We start from the raw sequence: 18,773 nt of genomic DNA, 5'->3' as shown, positions 1-18,773 counted from the left end.
CACTGTGCCCTTAAGGACACAACACACCCACTCACCTTGTGGCTCTTCGGTCACCACTGCTTCCATGTTTTCTCCTTTCACATACTCGGCATTCAGGCCCTCTAAAAATAGCAGAGAGCAGGAGAGATTTGACACCCAATTTTAAAAGTGGCACAGAGGTTGCGAGACGACCGAAGCTTCAACGCAGAAAAAAACGGAGGATGCTCCTAATAAATGCTCTTCCTGGGAGACAAGGCCAAGGCAGCACCGAAACAATTCTGAAAACCAACCTGATTTATAAGATCACAAAATCTCTTTTATTTGTGTCCTCAGGACAGCCCTTGCAGCACCTCATGGGGAGAGAGAAATGTGATACTGTGGACTCAAAGGCAAACTAGATAAAGAGGTTCGGATTTTAAAGAGCATTTTTTTGTGCTCCGCTTCTCCTTCTCTGACGTTATTTGCATTTTTAAACCTCCAACTTGAACTCCGAAACAGGCAAAGGATTCATGGCACCTTCCAGGTGTGGGTGAATCATGATGCACAACATGGCCTACAGGAGTCGACAGCCTCGTCCCAACCTCAGATAACAGATAATCAGAGTTGGAATGAACCTTGTAGGTCATCTAGTCCAACCCCTACAGCACGTTAGAACACAGTTGGCAGGGACCTTGGAGGTCCATCTGTTACTCCTTGTCTGGCCTTCAGGGGCTTTGGAAAATAGCTTGACCCCTTCCTCCTCTCTGGGGCAGCCCCTCAAATATTGGAAGGCTGCTCTCCTGTCTCCCCTGGTCCTTCTCTTCCCTAGACTAGCCAAGCCCGGTTCCTGCAACTGTTCTTCATATGTTTTAGTCTCCAGTCCCCTCATCATCCTGGTTGCTCTTCTCTGCACTCTTTCTAGAGTCTCAGCATCTTTTTATAGTGTGATAACCAAAACTGCATGCAATACTCTAGGTATGTCCTTATTAAGGGTAGACAGACAGAGAGACATAGGTAGGTTTGTAGGTAGGGAGGGAGGGAGAGAGAAAGAGAGAGAGATACATAGATAGATACATAGACAGACAGACAGACAGAGATGGTAGACAGACAGACAGACAGACAGACAGACTAGCCGTGCCCAGTTCCTGCAACTGTTCTTCATATGTTTTAGCCTCCAGTCCCCTCATCATCCTTCTCTGCACTCTGTACCTCACCTAAACAACTTCTAGCACCAACTCCCTCCCTCTTTCTTCCTTTTAAATCTTTGCATTCCTGCTTCCCCCCCACACACACACACATTTCAAACAGATCCAATGAGTTAGATCAGTGTTTAGATCACCCTTGGGAGAAGCTGTGAGCTGAAATCTGGAGGCAGGAGGGTGATCAAATCTCATCCATCATTTGCTTCTGCCATTCAAAACGGGGGCATCCAAAATGCCACGTGTGAATCCAGCCGAGAGGCTTGTTTCGTGCCATTTCCTTTTTTTAAAAAAAAAAAGCCCCTTCAGGAGCTGCTGCGCGCACTGCCATGCATCCAAAGCCTGACATTATCCCAGCATGCCTCATCTGATGGCTAAAATTAATCCTCCGTTATAATTAACTTTAATTTCCTGTTGCCTTTTTGTGGGGCATCTGCGTTGCCGCCTTTATCAAAACGCTTTTCTAGACCTAAGAATGTTCCTTCTGCATTTCTAGCATGCACAGAGATAACACATGCACCTGTACGAAGATCTACCCCTATGTTTAATTCCCTCATATTGATGATAGGTATCTATCTATCTATCTATCTATCTATCTATCTATCTATCTATCTATCTATCTATCTATCTATTCTGTGACTTTGGGTCCATTAAAAAAAGAAAACAAATCTTTCTGTTTTGCAAGCAATAACACTCGTTTTCTCCCCGCAACACGGCAGCTGATAACCAACAGAGCACCAAAAAAACACCGCAGGGGTTAGATAAATGAATGGATAAATAAATCCATCACATTTCTCTTGACTTATTCTGCTTGTTCAACCAACTCCAGTTCACTCCTCTTTGTGTTACTTTGCTAAAAAGAAAGAAGAAGAAGGAAAGGGGCAGGAAATGGGAATCATTTCTCTTCCTGCAACCATCCGAAGGTTGGCTCCTCCACGAAATAGTGCTTTTCTCACTTTTAAAGGTAAAGGTTCCCCTCGCACATACATGCTAGTCGTTTCCGGCTCTAGGGAACGGTGCTCATCTCTGTTACAAAGCTGAAGAGCCAGTGCTGTCCGAAGACGTCTCCGTGGTCATATGGCCGGCATGACTAAAGGCCTTCAAAGGCATATGGAATGCTGTTCCCTTCTCACCAAAGTGGTACCTATTTTTCTACTTGCATTTTTTACAAGCTTTCGAACTGCTAGGTTGGCAGAAGCTGGGACAAGGAACAGGAACTCACTCCGTGACGCAGCGCTAGGGATTCGAACCGCTGAATTGCCGACTTTTCTGATCGACAAGCTCAGCGTCTTAGCCGCTGAGCCACCACGTCCCTTCTCTCCCTTTCACACCCGGGTAAATTTCAGCAAGGGTGAAAGAACCAATTCTGAAGAACGAATCTTTTCCAGCTTTGACTGGACTAATGGAGGGATGGAATGAACCAGGCCAAACAAGTCTTATCCCAGTCCTGGTCCTCATCAGGCCCTTTTCTAGCTTTGTCAACCGGAAAGGCAACCGAAGGAGGACCTACTGTGGGCCCTTCAGGAATTCCATAACCAACTGAAAATAGGTTGGGAAGCCTATCCAGAACTGATGAGGTTACCTAGTTTGGTAATGAAACGTCTGAAAGAAAACAGCTAAGCTCAGAGAATACCAAGGACCCTATAATTCTCCTCCTTTTCCTCCTCCAACCTCACTCCCTTCCATCACTAATGATATTACCTAGTTTGGTAATGAAACGTCTGCAAGAAAACCACCCAGCTCCAAGGACCCATCATTTCGACCCTGAGCTACGAAATAGTCTCCTTCACTGAAGCCCTATCTTGGGTCTGCTTTCCTGGAGGGTCCTGGTGGGCTCAGATCTCCTGCAAGGGGGTGAGGTGGGAGTTGGAGACTGTCAGGAATATAAGTCACCTAACAGGTATTTGCGTTTGAAATATATAAGCCAGGATAAACATTTTAGTACTATGTCTTTAAGAGATTGCAAAAACTGCAATTGGGTGTGGTTGTTCAAACAGCCATAAGATGGAGCCAGAAACCTGGATTGTTTTAGTCTGAGTCTCAGAAGAGAGCGTGAGTGTATCTCTGTTTCCTTCTGTTGGAAAGTATTGCCATTACCCCATTTTTCCTAATTGACTGATATTCCTGGATTTAATGTAAGTCTGATACTGAACTGTTTTTGACACTGGACTTTGATACTTATCCCTGGATTGAAAAACTGACTGATTTACTTGTCTCAACGGAGACACTTACGTTGTATGCTAAAGCAGAATTTCTTTTGCTGGTAGGAAATGTAGCTGCTGACAGCCCCGATCAAGGCCATGGCGAGGCCACTGACAATGCCAGCAATTGTCCCGGTTTCCACCAGGGCACCTGTAGAAGTGGAAGAGCAAAGACCATTTACGGATGGCGACCTACATCCTAGATGTTTATAAAAAGTCCCCGCTCATTTTCTTTTCTCCGTTCCTGCCCACACCTTTGTTCCACCGGGCCATGGCTGTGGATTCTACCCTGACTTAGGTGAATTGACTGACTTCTGCCACCTTCCCCAGCCTGAACATCTGCAGAGAATCTCCATCCTCCAGGTCAGGGTTGTTCCCGAGGTGCTGCTTTTTTCAGGAGGCGAATGGACTTTCTCGTTTGTTTCTTTCGAAGACGTTTCGCTTCTCATCCACGAAGCTTCTTCAGCTCTGACTGGATGGGAGGATTGATCTTCCTTGCGGACAGCTGGTCATTTGCATCCTTTTAGAGGGTCGTTGAGGCCACTTGGAGGTTTATCTGTCAAATAGGCCATCGAGGTCCAAATCGAACAGCCTTTTCTCAAAGGCTGAGGGGGAGGAATATAACATCATCTACCTCCAGTTTACAATACAATCTTTTCAGCAGTTCCAAGAAGGCTCTACAACCATTTGCACAACTCAGGTGATTCTGAGGACACAAATAAACCTCCAAGTGGCCACAACGATTCTCTAAAAGAACGCAAATGACCAGCTATCCGCAAGGAGCATCAGTCCTTCCATTCCCCGCCATCCAGTCAGAGCTGAAGAAGCTTCTTGGATGAGAAGGGAAACGTCTTCAAAGAAAAACCAGAAAGTCCAGTTGCCTCTCGGAAAAGCACCTTTGGGGTTACCCTTGATGGAACCCTATAACTCAGTCTACACCGGGTGTAGACTGGGCTACAGAACAAAAACGGCTGAACCAGGTCTTATCTGCGTCCTTATAGTAACCGGAGTGGTGCTAACGGTTCCTGTAATTCCTACTCCCATTCCCAGGGTGTCCATCCCAAATTGCAGAGCTAAAAGTCTATAGAGATTCTCCGTCATCCAGGTAGTCCCAAAGGTGCTTTTTTTTCCAGAACTTCCTTGTTTTGTTTTGTTTTTTGAAGAGGTTTTGCTTCTCATCCAAGGAGCTTCTTCAACTCTGGCAGGATAGTGGGGTAGTAAATAATGGAATCTTTTCCATTCCCTACTCTCTAGTCAAGAGCTGAAGAAACTGATCGGATGATAAGCAAAACATCTTCGAAAGGCACTTGGGTAGAACTCCTTAGCATCAGAGCGTGTTAATAATACTCTAAATACTCTAGGAAATACTCTAAACGTTCTGGTGGTCATTTTGAAAAATCCTTTCTTGGTGAGCATCTAGAAGCCAAGAGGAACCTACGTGCCAAATTTCAAGTTCGTAAGTTTTACAGTTCTGGAGATTTTGTGATGATGCATGAGTGGCATTTCGCTTTTCTATATAGAGATTTAAAAAACAAGGGTGTAAAAGCGATGGTTCCTGAGCTTCAAAGGTGAATCCCCACATTCTCATAACAGGTCAGGTCAGATTCTGCTAAAAGCCACCTCGCCCTTCTCCACAGCTTGGTGCCCAGGAAAGACTGAGAAAGGAGTTTTAAAGGGGCATCTGAAAAGGCCGGGGTCTCAAGGGAAATCCATGGTTTTGAAAAGAAGCTGAGATGTCCCGAGCGCGCACACTTACCATTATTGTAATCATTGTCACTGTCTCCTAGACGGAAGAATAAACGACAGAAGAATAAACGACGAGGCAATCAGTCAACCATAACTAAAGAAGAACGTGCAACATTTATGAAGTCTGAAACAAGTTACAGATCGTCTCCAAGTTTATAGCAGAGGTATGGGTAAGTCCCTTGACTTGCAATCAGGACCAGAAATCACATCGCTAAGCAGGACGGTCGTTCAATGAGTCAAGCATGATGGTTACAATCTTGGGTTTTTTGGGGGGCAGGGGGCAGATTTTTAGGGGAAGAGGAGAACGGAGAGATCTTGGTTAACAAAACCCTGTGGATTTGTAGCCGCGACGACCACGCCTGCCCTACATTCCCCCTCCGTCCAAACCACACACACCCCCGACGTATAACTGATTTACACCTTGGGAGTTAAAAGCAAGAGGACGGTTTGGGAAGAGAGAAGCTGCTCCTCCCCAACTGCTTTTTCTCCCCTCCCCTTCCTGGGTTCTCTCCAAAGCCAATTTTAAGCCGCCCAGGGGGTGCTGCGCTAAACAAATAGATAATCAATTAATCAATCCCGGGGCCATTTTAATTATCTCCTAATATGTCGACCAAGGAAGTTGGGAGTGCCCAACCTGAACTGCCGCTGCAAATCGCTGGCCCTCGTATTAATTAAGCCGCTGCTGCGTCAGGAGCAATAAATGAGATTGATTATAAATTTAGCCTCGTGCGCATTGGAGAAAGTGGGTGCGGTCTGCAGCGAAACGAACGTCTTTGTCTGCACATTTTCTGCCCGCTGCAGCATAAGCAGTAATTTCCCTCCCCCCCCTACACACACACACACACACACACAGACACACACGCTCCATTCTCTAATTGGAGAAGGAAAACACTCAAGCGCGGCTCGGAAGAATGATCCCTTTGTGGTGTGCTCAGCGCCAGTGAAGGAATGCCAACGGTCTGGTGCATCTAAAGAGAAACGCTGGTGCCTTGTTTACACCTGTGTGCCTTACGTTTTGCTCCTTTCCCGTTCAGTGGCAAAGGAACTGAGTCGGAAGGGACCTTGTAGGCCATCTAGTCCAACCCCCTGCCCAAGCAGGAAACCCTACACCATTTCTGACCGATGGCAGTCCAGTCTCTTCTTGAAAACCTCCAGGGATGAAGCTCCCACAACTTCCAAGGGCAACTTCTGTTCCATGGGTTGATTGTTCTCACTGTCAGAAAGTTTCTCCTTATTTCCAGGTTGAATCTCTCCTAGTTCAGTTTCCATCCATTATCCCTTGTCCTGTCTTAAGATGCTTTGGAAAATAGCTTGACCCCCGCTTCCTCCTCTCTGTGGCAGCCCCTCAAATATTGGAAGGCTGCTATCCTGTCTCCCCTGGCCCTTCTCTTCACTCAGACTAGCTAGGCCCAGTTCTTGCAACCGTTTATCGTATGTTTAAGCCTCCAAGTCCCCAAATCATCCTGGTTTTTTTAATCAATCAATCAATCAATCAAGCGTTTATTGTCAATGCCCAACATGCATATAATGAAATTGGTTGCTGTTCTCTGCATTCTTCCCAGCACAGAATCCAAGCTACATCCCCAAAGCAGGACAGCCCTGGATCTTCTGGGCCTGGAAATCTTTTAAAGAAGGTTTTGCAGCATCCACCTAGGCAGAGGTGGGCTAGGTGTTTTCCCAAGGTCCCTTCCGACTCTGTTATTCTGATCGAAAATTTAGAGGCTTGGCAACCAGAAATTCTGGCCCCAATTCTTGTTCCAATCGGAGGACTACTTCTATATCTAAACTTACAGCTTCCAAGATATTGCCAACAGCAACTCCACAACAGTCCCGAGGTTTCAAACTCACCTTTTTTCTTATCAGGTTGATACCCTCCTTCGTCCACGATTCCAATCAGGTCATCGTCTGAAATCCCTGAGGAGTCCAAGTAAAATCCACTTTATTTAAAATCCCACATTGGTCATTTTTCTTTTTTTAACCACTCTTTTACCAAATTTACCGTGAGTAGAAGGACTGCATTCAAGAAGAAAAGAAAAATGACTCTTAAGATATTGATGCGTGGGGAGTTAGTAGAGGAGTTATTGGCTGGAAGTAAAGTTAGGAAAGTGATGGATGTGACGTTAGTTGTTATCTACTCTCAATCCAGAAGTGCAAAAGAATAGATTTGTTTCAAAAATGAAATGTTTTAACCCCAGAATGTTTCCTCTTCTATTTTCACTCTTAAGGATCGGGCACAATGCATCTCATATAATTGAAGATGTTTCCCTCTGTCATGCCCCTGTTGGAATCTGATCCGGAGGGGGAAGACGAACAGCTGACAGGGAGTGGGAGTGTGGCTCCATTGGCTGTGGAGGAAACTGGGGAAGGGCAAAGTCCAGCTAGGCAGAGCAGGGGAGAGGGAGAACAAGGCAGAGGGAGTTCAGAGGAAGACCCAGGCCCACCCCCTCTTCATCCTATGGCACACAGGGAGGAACGGAGAAAGGAGCAACATGGGTTGCGTGGCTTATGGGGGAGGAAAGGGCCCTGAACCCAGTGTATAAAAGAGGAAGCTGAACACAGCAAGTTGTGGAAGCAAACATGAATTTATCTTGTATCGTTGTGGCTTATCTGTGTTCCCGGCGTCTTCCCAACTGTGTGAGTTTTGCCTTGCTGTCAACTCTTAAATTCCTTATATTGGGTGCACATGTAAAAATCAAGCTAGGACTTACTTATGGGGTAGGTTGTATTTTTGGGAAAATAGGGTGGTATATTGTTTATGGATTGTTTTTTTTTTTAATGAATGCCTGCAAAACGCTTCCATTAAATTAGGTGTCAACAAGGGTTACCTTAAGGTCCACATTCAGGGGTGTTTGATTTGCTTGGGCACACAGGTGATTTATCCCTTCGGATCATAAGAAGGGACACCAATTCATAGCCTGCTTACATATAAACTCATGGCCTGACAAGTAAGAAAAGCTATCAGGGCAGACAGATGGTTTCCGGGTCAATTTATTTCCTGCTGTATTACTTTTCTATCTGCAAAGGGATTTTTTTTCCTTTCATATTAAGATGAATTCAAAACCCGAAACTCCTGCTAGCAGACCGAAGAGAGGAAAAAATAGAATAGAACAGAACAGAACAGAAAAGAACAGAACAGAACAGAACAGAACAGAACAGAATAGAATAGAATAGAATAGAATAGAATAGAATAGAATAAAACAGGGAAAGAATAAGAATACAGCGTAGAATAGAATATGGAATGGAATGGAATGGAGAATAGACTAGACTAGACTAGACTAGACAAGACTAGACTAGAAGAGAAGAGAAGAGAAGAGAAGAGAAGAGAAGAGAAGAGAAGAGAAGAGAAGAGAAGAGTTGGAAGGGACCTTTGAGGTCTTCTAGTCCAACCTCCTGCTTAGGCAGGATACCCTACACCATTTCAGACATATGGTTGTCCAACCTTCTTAACCTGGCCAAGGTTGAAGAGCCTTGTTCTAGAGTCTCCTTGGGCAGGGGGGCGTTGGACTAGATGACCTACAAGGTCCCTTCCAACTCTGTTCATCTGTATCTGTAATCTGCAACTCTCAGTTTTCTGGAAGCAGGGTCGCAGAAATGGGGAAACAAAATCAAAGGAAGGCAATGAGGAGGACGGTTGATTTGTGAGGCCAAATTAGCACAGGTGTCTTCCTCTTCCTTCTCATTCCCAGGGAGTTGGTTAGACAAACCACTGGACTTAGGAGAGAAGGGCAAGCAAAGGCACTCAGGTGGGACGGAGGAGAGAGAGCAGCTGGGGAGCCAAGGAGGGACCCCTCTTCTATCCTCCTCTTTCCACCTCTTCCATCTCCACCTTTTGAGCCTGGAACAGGATTCTTTATTCATTAACTGATCATGGAAAATAGCAGGGGTTGGTTTAGCATACGACAAAGGAAAATGAGAATTCAACCTGGAGCAATAAAACAACATCCATCCATCCGTCTATCTGGGTGTATCATAATTCATGTTTATCCACAGCCAAGAGTCATCAATCATGTTCTCTAGTTAGATATTTGCATGGCAGAAACTTCGGTCACCTCATTACTATCTTTGAAAACATTTATGGAATGCGCTTTCGGTTTGCAAGCTGCTGCACTGCTCTTGCCCCCCCCCTCTCCTTTTCTGTTGGCAACTCTAAAAAGACCATAGAAATATTTTATGAGTTGACACCTAGCAGGTGAGCAAATCTTCAAGGTTATTGTTCTCCCGCATCTGCAGCAGAGTAGGGAGAGAAAGAAGGGAGGGTGTGCAGAAATCTATCTCGGCCAACCAAAAGAAGAATCATCAACGTACCTCCACCAGGATTTCCTTTAGGTGGTCCTCCCCCAGGGTGTCTGTCATTTTGGTCATCCAAAGCATCACTTAAGTCGAGATCCATGGGGTCTTTCCCTATAAAAGTAGCACATCAGCTACTGAGCGCGTTGTAGTTTCCAGCATCACCACTCTTTCCCACTGAGACAGACTGAACCTCTTAGGACGGGTGTCAGCAACCCGTGGCTCTGGAGCCGTATGTGGCTCTTTGGGCCCTCGGTTGTGGCTCCCTGTTCGGTGACCCCACCACTGGCTGGCCCCGCCCCTCGCCCTCCCCTCGCAATCACTCCTCGCCTGGCTTGAGAAGGTAAAACACAAAAAACAGAGAGGAGAGGGAGGGAGACCCATTTCCCACAGAAAACACCAGGAGCCACAAAACTTGGGTGGGCTTGGCGGGGTGGACGGGTGAGTCATGTGACTGGTTGGGAGTGCCATTGAGTTGGCCACGCCCACCCACATTTTGAGGCTCCCAGTGTTTTCTTTTCTGTGGGAAACGAGTCCAAATGGCTCGCTTTAGTGTTTTAAGGTTGCAGGCCTCTGTCTTAGGAGAAGTTAGAAATGTCTTGAAGAAGTCTACCTAGGCTCCCCATAATTCCTACAATATTTCCCAGGCTTAGTTTTGCCCCTTCGTTCATCTCGAGTTCGATGTGATGCATGTAACAGTCACCACCTCGATGCCAGACCAGCCATTCCCAACCTGCTAGTCTCCAGATGTCTTGAATTCCAAGCCACCCCCAAGATCTCACCCATTGGAGAACACCACAGCTTGCAGCCAACACCTCTACATGTTGAGGGTCAGAGCTGGTGAAGGCTTTTATAGAAACCAGATTGAATGTCAAGAAAACACATAATCAAAGAAGGAAGTTTCAATCCTCAAATTCAGCCTGGGAACCCCAAATCCTCTAAGGATAGCTATCTAATAGATTGTCTTCTTCTATCTACCTATTTATTGATCTACCAATCTATCCATCCACCCATCCAACATCCAACAAGCCATCCTCCAGCCATCCAACTATTATCCATTCATCCATCTAACCATCATCCATCCATCTAATCATCTATCCAACCATCTATCCAACCAACTAACCATCAATCCATCCATCCATTCATCCTTCATCCATCCATCCATCCATCCATTCAACCATCTATCCAACCATGAAACCATCCTTCATCCATCCAATCATCTATCCAACCAGTCATCTAACCAACCGTCAATCATCCATCTATCCATCCGTCCATCCATCCATCCAACCAACCATCCAACCATCCATCCATCCAACCAACCAACCATCAACCAATCCATCCATCCTTCATCCATCCATCTATATCCCTCCCTCCCACAGACCCCAGGATTATCTTCAGAGATCTTCTACATTGTCCTGCCAAATGGGAGAAAGCAGAGACAATAGCTCTAGTAAAGGAGAAAACCTTTTTAAGTGAGGACTCTTCTGAAGAAAACCCACCCAGGCCCTGCTCTGTTCTCTTTTAATACCAAGTCAAGCTGCATTTCTTCATCTCCACCATCCATTCTCTGGATTTCCAAGGCAGCAGGCATTGTTTTCCTGATTTCTAATGGTGCCTTTGAGGTTTCATAGTGGTTAAAAATTACCTGGAGCCTTTTTGGGGGGCGGCTTGGTAGTTTTAGGCTGCTTGGTGGTGGTGGTGTGAGGGATGTTCCAGCGGCCATCATCTGCAGATTGGAGAACACAGACCCTTCAGCCCAGGATGCCCAGCAATTAACTTAGCCCAGCCCTCCCCTAAAAAGCAGAGACACCCCCCTGCCAACCAAAGTGCGTAGAGTCATGGCTGTAGTTTTCCCAGTTGCAATGGACGGCTGTGAAAGTTGGACCACAAGGAAGGCTGAGCACCAAAGAATGGAGGCCTTTGAACTCTGGGGCTGGAGGAGACTCCTGCGAGTCCCTTGGACTGCAAGGCCATTCAACCAGTCAGTCCTAGAGGAGATCCACCTTGACTGCTCTTCAGAAGGCCAGATCCTGAAGATGGAACTCAAAGACTTTGGCCACCTCATGAGAAGGAAGGAAGGACTCCCTGGAGAGGAAGAGCCAAATGCTGGGAACGATGGAGGGCAATAGAAGAAGAAGGGGACAGCAGAGAAGGAGGTGGCTGGATGGAGTCACTGAAGAGGTCACCATGAGCTTAAATGGACTCCAGAAGATGGCAGAGGACAGGAAGGCCTGGAGGAACGTTGTCCATGGGGTTGCAATGGGTGGGACACGACTTCGCAACTAGCAACAACAAGCCCTCCCCAGTCAGTTGCCTTTCCAAATATATCTAGCTGCAGTTTTGGAAAATTGGGACCAAATACATGCTGGATAAGCTGTGTGGTTCAACCTTCTCAACCTCTGAGGCTCGTGTGAGGGAAAACAACAGGCTCTTTCCCCCAGGATATTGTTTAATTTCCCTTCCTAACTTCCTGCCTATCACCTGGTGTTATCCCAACCACATTCAAAACAGATCCAATCCTCCTTGGGTGTTAGGGATTCTGGCTTATTGAGCTTGTTTGGAAGCTGGTTTGTGGGCTGTGGTCACCCTTGTTGTGTTGCAATGAGTAGCTGTATCCTCCGAGAAATAGCCTAGTTGTATTCAGACAGAAGACAGGGAGGGAGGGAGGGAGGGAGGGAGGGAGGGAGGGAGGGAGGGAGGGAAGGAAGGAAGGAAGGAAGGAAGGAAGGAAGGAAGGAAGGAAGGAAGGAAGGAAGGAAGGAAGGAAGGAAGGAAGGAAGGAAAGAAAAGGGGAAGGAAGGAAGGAAGGAAAGGAGGAGGAAGGAAGGAAGGAAGGAAGGAAGGAAGGAAGGAAGGAAGAGGGGAAAGGAGGAAGGAAAAGAAAGGAAGGAGGAAGGAGGAAGAAAAGGGCAAAAGGAAGAGGGAGGGAGGAAAAAGGAAGGAAGGAAGGAAGGAAGGAAGGGCAAGAGAGGGAGAGAGGGAGGAAGAAGGAAAGAAAAGGGAGAGGAAGGAAGGAAGGAATTCTGTGCCCCCCAAAGTCATATTTCCACCCCATTCAGGAGGCTTTGGGTCCCACTCCTCCCAGGGCCTCAGGAGAAGGCAGCCCAGGGTCCAGCCCTGCCAAAACCAGGAGCCAGGATGTCCTTACCTGGTTTCCTTGGATAAGGGCCAGTGGTGGCCTTTGCGGGCCTGGTGGTTCTCTCCGGCGGGGAATCAAAGTAATCCAACAGATCGAGTTCACCTGCTCAAGAAATCAAGGAGACCGACAGAAGAGCTACTTACTGCGGGAAACACTGGACACCCTCCGACTTTCCTTTCTGCAATGTAACCCACCCACCTGTCTTTTATTTCATTGTGCATCATGACATCATTCACACACACACACACACACCCAAAAGGCGCAACGCCCTTGTGTGCTGCTACAGGTTTGTGCCCCTTTATCCTCCCAATAGCCCTCCCAGGTAGGCCACTGTCATCTTCTTTTCATGACCCCCTTAATCCCTTGCGGTGTGGAGTCTGGGCAACTCAATGGAGCTGAGTATTTACTGGCCGGATGCCCTTCTTGTTGCCGGAGCAGGGTTTTGTTCGGCAGATATATTTTCATAGTGCCCAGAGGGAGAGAAATATCTGCCTCTACCTAGAATCAAACTCCCAGCCTCCTGACTGTGAGGCGACAGCTCCACCTCTAGGCCACCGCACCACCCCCAGGTAGGCCACCGTCAGGGTTACAAAAGGCAAAATCCCGTTAAAGGACAAATACCGAGGATACCCCAAATGAAATGGGTCAGCTTGTACTTGCAACTTCCTGGATTGCGGTTTGACAAGAAATGTCGGGGGGAGCCCAGAAAATGACTCTAGCTTACCATAAAGCCAAGAGTCACAATGGCTAGAGGGGACGGGATTTGTAGAAGCTTAAGAAAGCTAACAGCTCACCTGTGCCACCTGAGGTCTTCCTGGGCGGCTTGTGAGTAGCTGGGAGAGATTGAAAAAAAAAAGACAGAGTAAATGGCATTTTTGTTCCACGGCGATGCTAAACCAGCCTGAGCTGACCCTGTACTCTTAGCTGGGTTTACTCCCAAGTAAGACATACAGATCCTTGGAGTTCGGTGAGACTACATCTGAAGAGGAGGGCCACCTTGAACTGAAGTTAAAAGTTTGAGGAAACAAAAGTTGTAGCCGTTAAAACTTTAAATTAAAGTTGACATTCGAGTTTTGATCTTTGGATGCTTGCGGAAGGAGAACGTGGAATTTCCATGCCGAGCTTCTAACTCAAGTTTTCATCCGTGGGTGTCATGACCTTGTTGGAGTCCGATTCTGAGGGGGAGATTGAGCAGCTGACCAGGAGTGGGAGTGGGGCTCCGGTGGCTGTGGAAGAAACGGGGGAAGGGCACAGGCCGGCTGGGCCTTCAAAGGAAGACCCAGGGCCACCCCCTCTGCATCCTAGAGCACGCAGGGAGGAACGGAGAAGGGAGCAATGTGGCTTACGGGGGAGAAAAGGGCCTTGATCCCTTTTATTAGTTGCAGCTGGGAGAACAGGATATCAGAAGGGCATTTGCACACAGCACCTTGCTGGAAGCAAAGCGTGCATTATCTTTGTCGAGGCTTATCTGGGTTTTGGCATCCTCCCAACTGTGGGTGCTTCATTATCTTTCAGAAGTCTGCAATTTATCATCCTGGCCTGTCTTGTTAATTACTTCAGCGTGGTTTGCGTTGGTTTTTTAATTTCTAATTTATCTTTACTTTGGGTTCGGAATGCATTTCTTAGACTGTTTTTGGGAAGAGTTTGATCTTCAACAGAGGATAACTGGACATTGGGGGCCAACTTGGAGGCATTAAAGGGAATTTATCTACTTTGGTGACTTTGTTATTTTTGTGCCACGCCCCGGGTCATCACAGTTGGGCTTTTAGTAAGAGAATGAGGGTTTCAAACCCGGGTCGGTCAGCTTTCCACCAGCAAGCTCACTTCTTCCCTGTCACATCAGCCCCTCCGATTCCTAATCCACAGCCGATATCCGCTCTGTTCTGCCCACAACATCCACCAGGCACATACTTACGTCTCTTCGTCGGGACAAAGTCATCCAGTGCATCTGATAATTCAAAGTCCAAGTCATCGGCGTATCCTGGGGACCAAAACAGACAAAACCAACATATTAGTAAAGTTCTCCTAAACAGCTGTTCAGAACCCAACGGGACATTTTCCAAAACGTTACCATTTGGTGGCTAGGACAAGAATGAAAACAGAAGCCGCCTCAACTTACAACCACAGTTGGAACGCAAAAACTCCTGCTGCTAAGTGAGACAGTTGTAAAGTGAGCTTTGGCCCCTTTCTACAGCCTTTCTCGCCATCATTGCAAAGTGAATCGCTGCAGTTCTTAAGTTAGAAACACCATCGTTAAGCGAACCGGGCTTCCCTGTGGACTTGGCTGGCTGGACGGTCACAAAAGAGGATCACGTGAAGGCCCCCCCTGCCCCCCCGGGGACACTGCCACCGTCATAAATGTGAGTCAGTTGCCATGCGTCCAAATTTTGTGAGGCTGCCACAACGATCGTAAGTGTGAAGAACGCTTGTGTGAAGTGCCGCCATAGCTTCAGGCGGTCACTAAAGGACTCGTTGTATGTTTGAGGGCTCCCTGTACGATTCTTTGCAATAGTAGCAATTAAAAAATAAAATAAAACTTAAAAGCCTAGTCAAACAGAATGGAAGGTTGCATTTATAGTCACGTCTGATGATTTGATCTCCTGTTTTTTCCCCATCCGCCCCTCTCCTCTTGCCTTTGTGTTTTGAATAAGGGCCGCCAAAACTATTTCAGCTCAAAGTGATGCAGTTCAAAGGCTGCTTTTCAATCAAGGCGATGAGATGTCTAGGGCTGTGGTGGCTACACACCTATTACACGTGTGCCACAACGAACCATTTGTGCCGGCATGCGAGCTGCAGGCAAACTTACTTCACTGCACATGCACGCGCCTTCCAGTTTGTTTGCGGCCCATTTGAGGCCTTTTTTGGCCTCCCAGAGGCTTGGAAAAAGCCTCTGCAAGGCTTTTCAGGATGAATAGGCCCATTTTGTCACTTCCTGTAATACAAGTCTAACGTAGCTCAAATGACCCATCTTCAAATTTAAGTCCACCAGGCCTGTCCATTTTCACCAGCCCCTTTCCGCAGACGTCGCCAAGCGGTTCTTGAAAGAGGACCGCAATTTTTGTTTTCAAGATAACAAAGATCAGTTATAATTCCTTCGCCATGCTACTGTTCCTCAACTTTCTTATTCTTAATTTTCTTTTAAGGATCTCGGATCTATAATCACCCTGCACGATTATTGGCTTCGCGTTCTTTAACGGCAGATAATACCATGTCACTATTGATTTTGTATTTACAAATTTAAATCCGTGCAATCGAGACAGCATAAAAACCGTAAAATAAACTCAGCATCTTCTTGAGATAGGGGCATGGTTAAAAAAGTGCTTTAAAAATTTAGCTAGGCTACTCTATCTATGGAGATTCTCAAGTCATCCAAGTCATGGTTATCCCAAGGATGATTTTTTGTCCCTCAAGAGGCAACTGGACTTTCTGGTTTTTCTTTGAAGACGTTTCGCTTCTCATCCAAGAAGCTGCTTCAACTCTTGACCGGATGGTGGGGAAAAAGGCTACATCCACCCTGGTTATTCTACATCACCTTCCTTGGAGTTAGTTTAGCAGTCCTGAAATTGTGTATGTGAAGATAGAAGATGCTAAGAAGTTTCCAAGGGGTCTAAAGAGCTAACTGGCACCTCCTTGGTGTTCAATTCTATAATCCAGCATTTCCCAGCCTCATCAACTTTAGGATATTTGAACTTCCAACTCCCTGAATTCCCCAGACAAAATGTTGTGACTGTCTCCTTGCATCTGGGTTTGCCTTAACCATAGTTTGTTGAATGAAGAACAAATACGAAGCACAACACACCAAACTACAACTATAATTGTAATTGTTTGGGACCATACAACAGATCCATAAAAGTCAGACAAGATAAAGTATAATTTAGCACAGGTGAGCACCCAACCACCAGAGTGGTTTTTAATACCATTTGCTAGCTAACAGAAGTTGGAGGAAGATACGTATCCTTGGGGTCCTGTTTATAAGCTTTTCCTAAAGAAGGAGGAGGAGGAGGAGGAGGAGGAGGAGGAGGAGGAGGAGGAGGAGGAGGAGGAGGAGGAGGAGGAGGAGGAGGAGGAGGAGGAGAAGAAGAAGAGGAGGAGGAGGAGGAGAAGGAGGGGGGAGGAGGAGGAGGAGAAGAAGAAGAAGAAGAAGAAGAAGAAGAAGAAGAAGAAGAAGAAGAAGAAGAAGAAGAAGAAGAAGAAGAAGAAGAAGAAGAAGAAGAAGAAGAAGAAGAAGAAGAAGAAGAAGAAGAAGGGCACCCACAGACTTATGACCAAGCATAGGTCAAAAAATGTGTGATAAGTTTAATTAAATTTAAAGGAACAGAGTCTAAATGGAACAAAGTCACTGTTTATTTAGGTTTACGACATGCTCCCATTGTCACACTTAGCTGTGGTTTTGTTTTTCCCAATTAATTCTCCCAACAACCCAGCGAGTCACAAACCTTGGATAAAATGGTGACCTTCACATACCATTTTAAAACCCTCCCCTTGTAGAAATCAACTGTTCCAACAGCCACACTCCCTTCCGCAAGGAACACCAGCATGGCAGGGGAGGCCAGAAAACCATCCATCGGAGCCCTCCCAAACCTTACCCAATCCCCCCAAATGTTCGATCCACGAGTTTTCCTCGCAAGATCAAAGCAGCTGGGGCAAAACTTACTCCCCAAAAATGCTTCACGGCCTTACCCAAATGCCCTCCGTTTTAATTAAAGGTAAATTGGAGTCTAATTTAAGTTTTTTGCCCTATTTTTCCCTCCGTTCCTTTGTAGCGCCTGGCCTCAAGTCATGCCATCAAAAGCGTGAAAATGACCGCCGCCGCAAAAAAAAACCCACCACCACTTACACCTCCCTAACTTTGTTTTAACACTGTAACCAAAGAGAGAGACAAAGAGTATTTTCCCATGTGTTGTTTAGAGAGGAGGAATTTACTTGCAAATTACTCACTGACAATGTAGTCAAGTAAAGTATCATTTTGAAGAAAAGGGTTTTTTTTTAATCATGGGGTGCTTCCCCTCCCCCCCAATCATACTAGGTTTGAGAATGTGGGGATACAGAGCTCTTCTCTAGAGGTCAGCTTGCATCTCTGGAAGAAGCAAAGGAGGTGTGATGACCCAAGGGGGCGTGGCACAAAGGCAACACAGTCAGATTATCACTAGGAGTCCCTTTATCAGCTCCAACTTTGCCCCCAATGTCCTGGTTATCTTCTGGGCTGGAGAAAAACTCTCCCAGGAACAGCCTTTGGCTGCAGGGGATCAAGTCCAAAACGTGGTCAACAAAAACTTTAAGCCCAATCAAGGCAAAATGGGGTAATTAGTCTGGTAGGGCAGGGGAAGGAATTCCAGATGTGAAGGAAGAGCAGTAATTCAACTCGGTTGGGAGGATGCCAGGAACACAGATAAGCAAAGTCAACACAAGATAAGCTTACGTTTGTATCCAGCAGACGCTGCACTCAGCATGCATCTCTTTTAAACTCTCTTCCCAGCTGTGGTTAATGAAGGGAATCAGGGCCCTTTCCTCCCCCGTAAGCCAGGCAATCCACATTGCTCTCTTCTCCCTTTCTCCCTGCGTGCTCTAGGATGAAGAGAGGGTGGTCCTCCTGGGTCTTCCTCTGAACTCCCTCTCCCTTGTTCTACCTCTTGCCTGCTCTGCCCAGCTGGACTTTGCCCTTCCCCAGTTTCCTCCACAGCCAATGGAGCCACACTCCCGCTCCCTGTCAGCTGTTCGTCCTCCTCCTCAGATTCAGACTCTGACAGGGGCATGACAGGAAGACTTCAAAACAACCCATAAATAGCCTTCATCCACAGGTATTTTCATCCAAATAGCTGCCTTGTTTTATGGATCACTCAGCACCAAGAGATCCACCGAGGACTACCTATAGCAAATTGAGTGCCATCAGACCAGAGGTGGCCATCACCAAGTATGTTCTCATAAATCATTTTATATCTTCTGTGTAGTTTTCTTGGGATTTTTTTAAAGGTTCATTGTTTATCTTCTCCCACTTAGTATGACTTGATGCCATAGGAGAAGAGCAGGCAGAGCTGGGAGGCGGAGTTAAACAAGTCATCAGCCTAGAATCGTTATGTCACCACAAATGGTCCAAGTCCCCTTGAATTCCATTGAATCTTCTTTTTGTGCCATATCTGTCACTGGACGTTGGCAATCATGTTGGCGATCCTATTTTTATCAACAACCGCTCGAAAAAGGGCTGCTGAGTTTTGTCCAAACCAGTCCCTTAGATTTGGAAGCCAC

General features: G+C 46.4%; 1 protein-coding gene across 1 annotated transcript in view; it reads right to left on the bottom strand.

The window, feature by feature from the left end:
• CD99L2 (CD99 molecule like 2) overlaps window positions 1–18,773 on the bottom strand; it is a 32,625-nt gene that overhangs the window by 3,844 nt on the left and 10,008 nt on the right. Inside the window, exons 4-12 of the mRNA XM_087941273.1 lie at window positions 14,446–14,511; window positions 13,325–13,363; window positions 12,540–12,632; window positions 11,037–11,117; window positions 9,410–9,505; window positions 6,953–7,018; window positions 5,115–5,141; window positions 3,390–3,509; window positions 36–101 (exon numbers count right to left, since the gene is read on the bottom strand). Of these exons, the coding sequence (XP_087797399.1) occupies window positions 36–101; window positions 3,390–3,509; window positions 5,115–5,141; window positions 6,953–7,018; window positions 9,410–9,505; window positions 11,037–11,117; window positions 12,540–12,632; window positions 13,325–13,363; window positions 14,446–14,511 (654 nt within the window). The remainder of the gene's footprint in view (window positions 1–35; window positions 102–3,389; window positions 3,510–5,114; window positions 5,142–6,952; window positions 7,019–9,409; window positions 9,506–11,036; window positions 11,118–12,539; window positions 12,633–13,324; window positions 13,364–14,445; window positions 14,512–18,773) is intronic.

Source organism: Pseudonaja textilis, chromosome 12 (genome assembly GCF_049901715.1).
Source record: "Pseudonaja textilis isolate UNSWEBS1 chromosome 12, rPseTex1.2, whole genome shotgun sequence".
NCBI classification, from domain to species: domain Eukaryota; kingdom Metazoa; phylum Chordata; class Lepidosauria; order Squamata; family Elapidae; genus Pseudonaja; species Pseudonaja textilis.
This window is presented reverse-complemented; position numbering and strand designations above follow the sequence as displayed.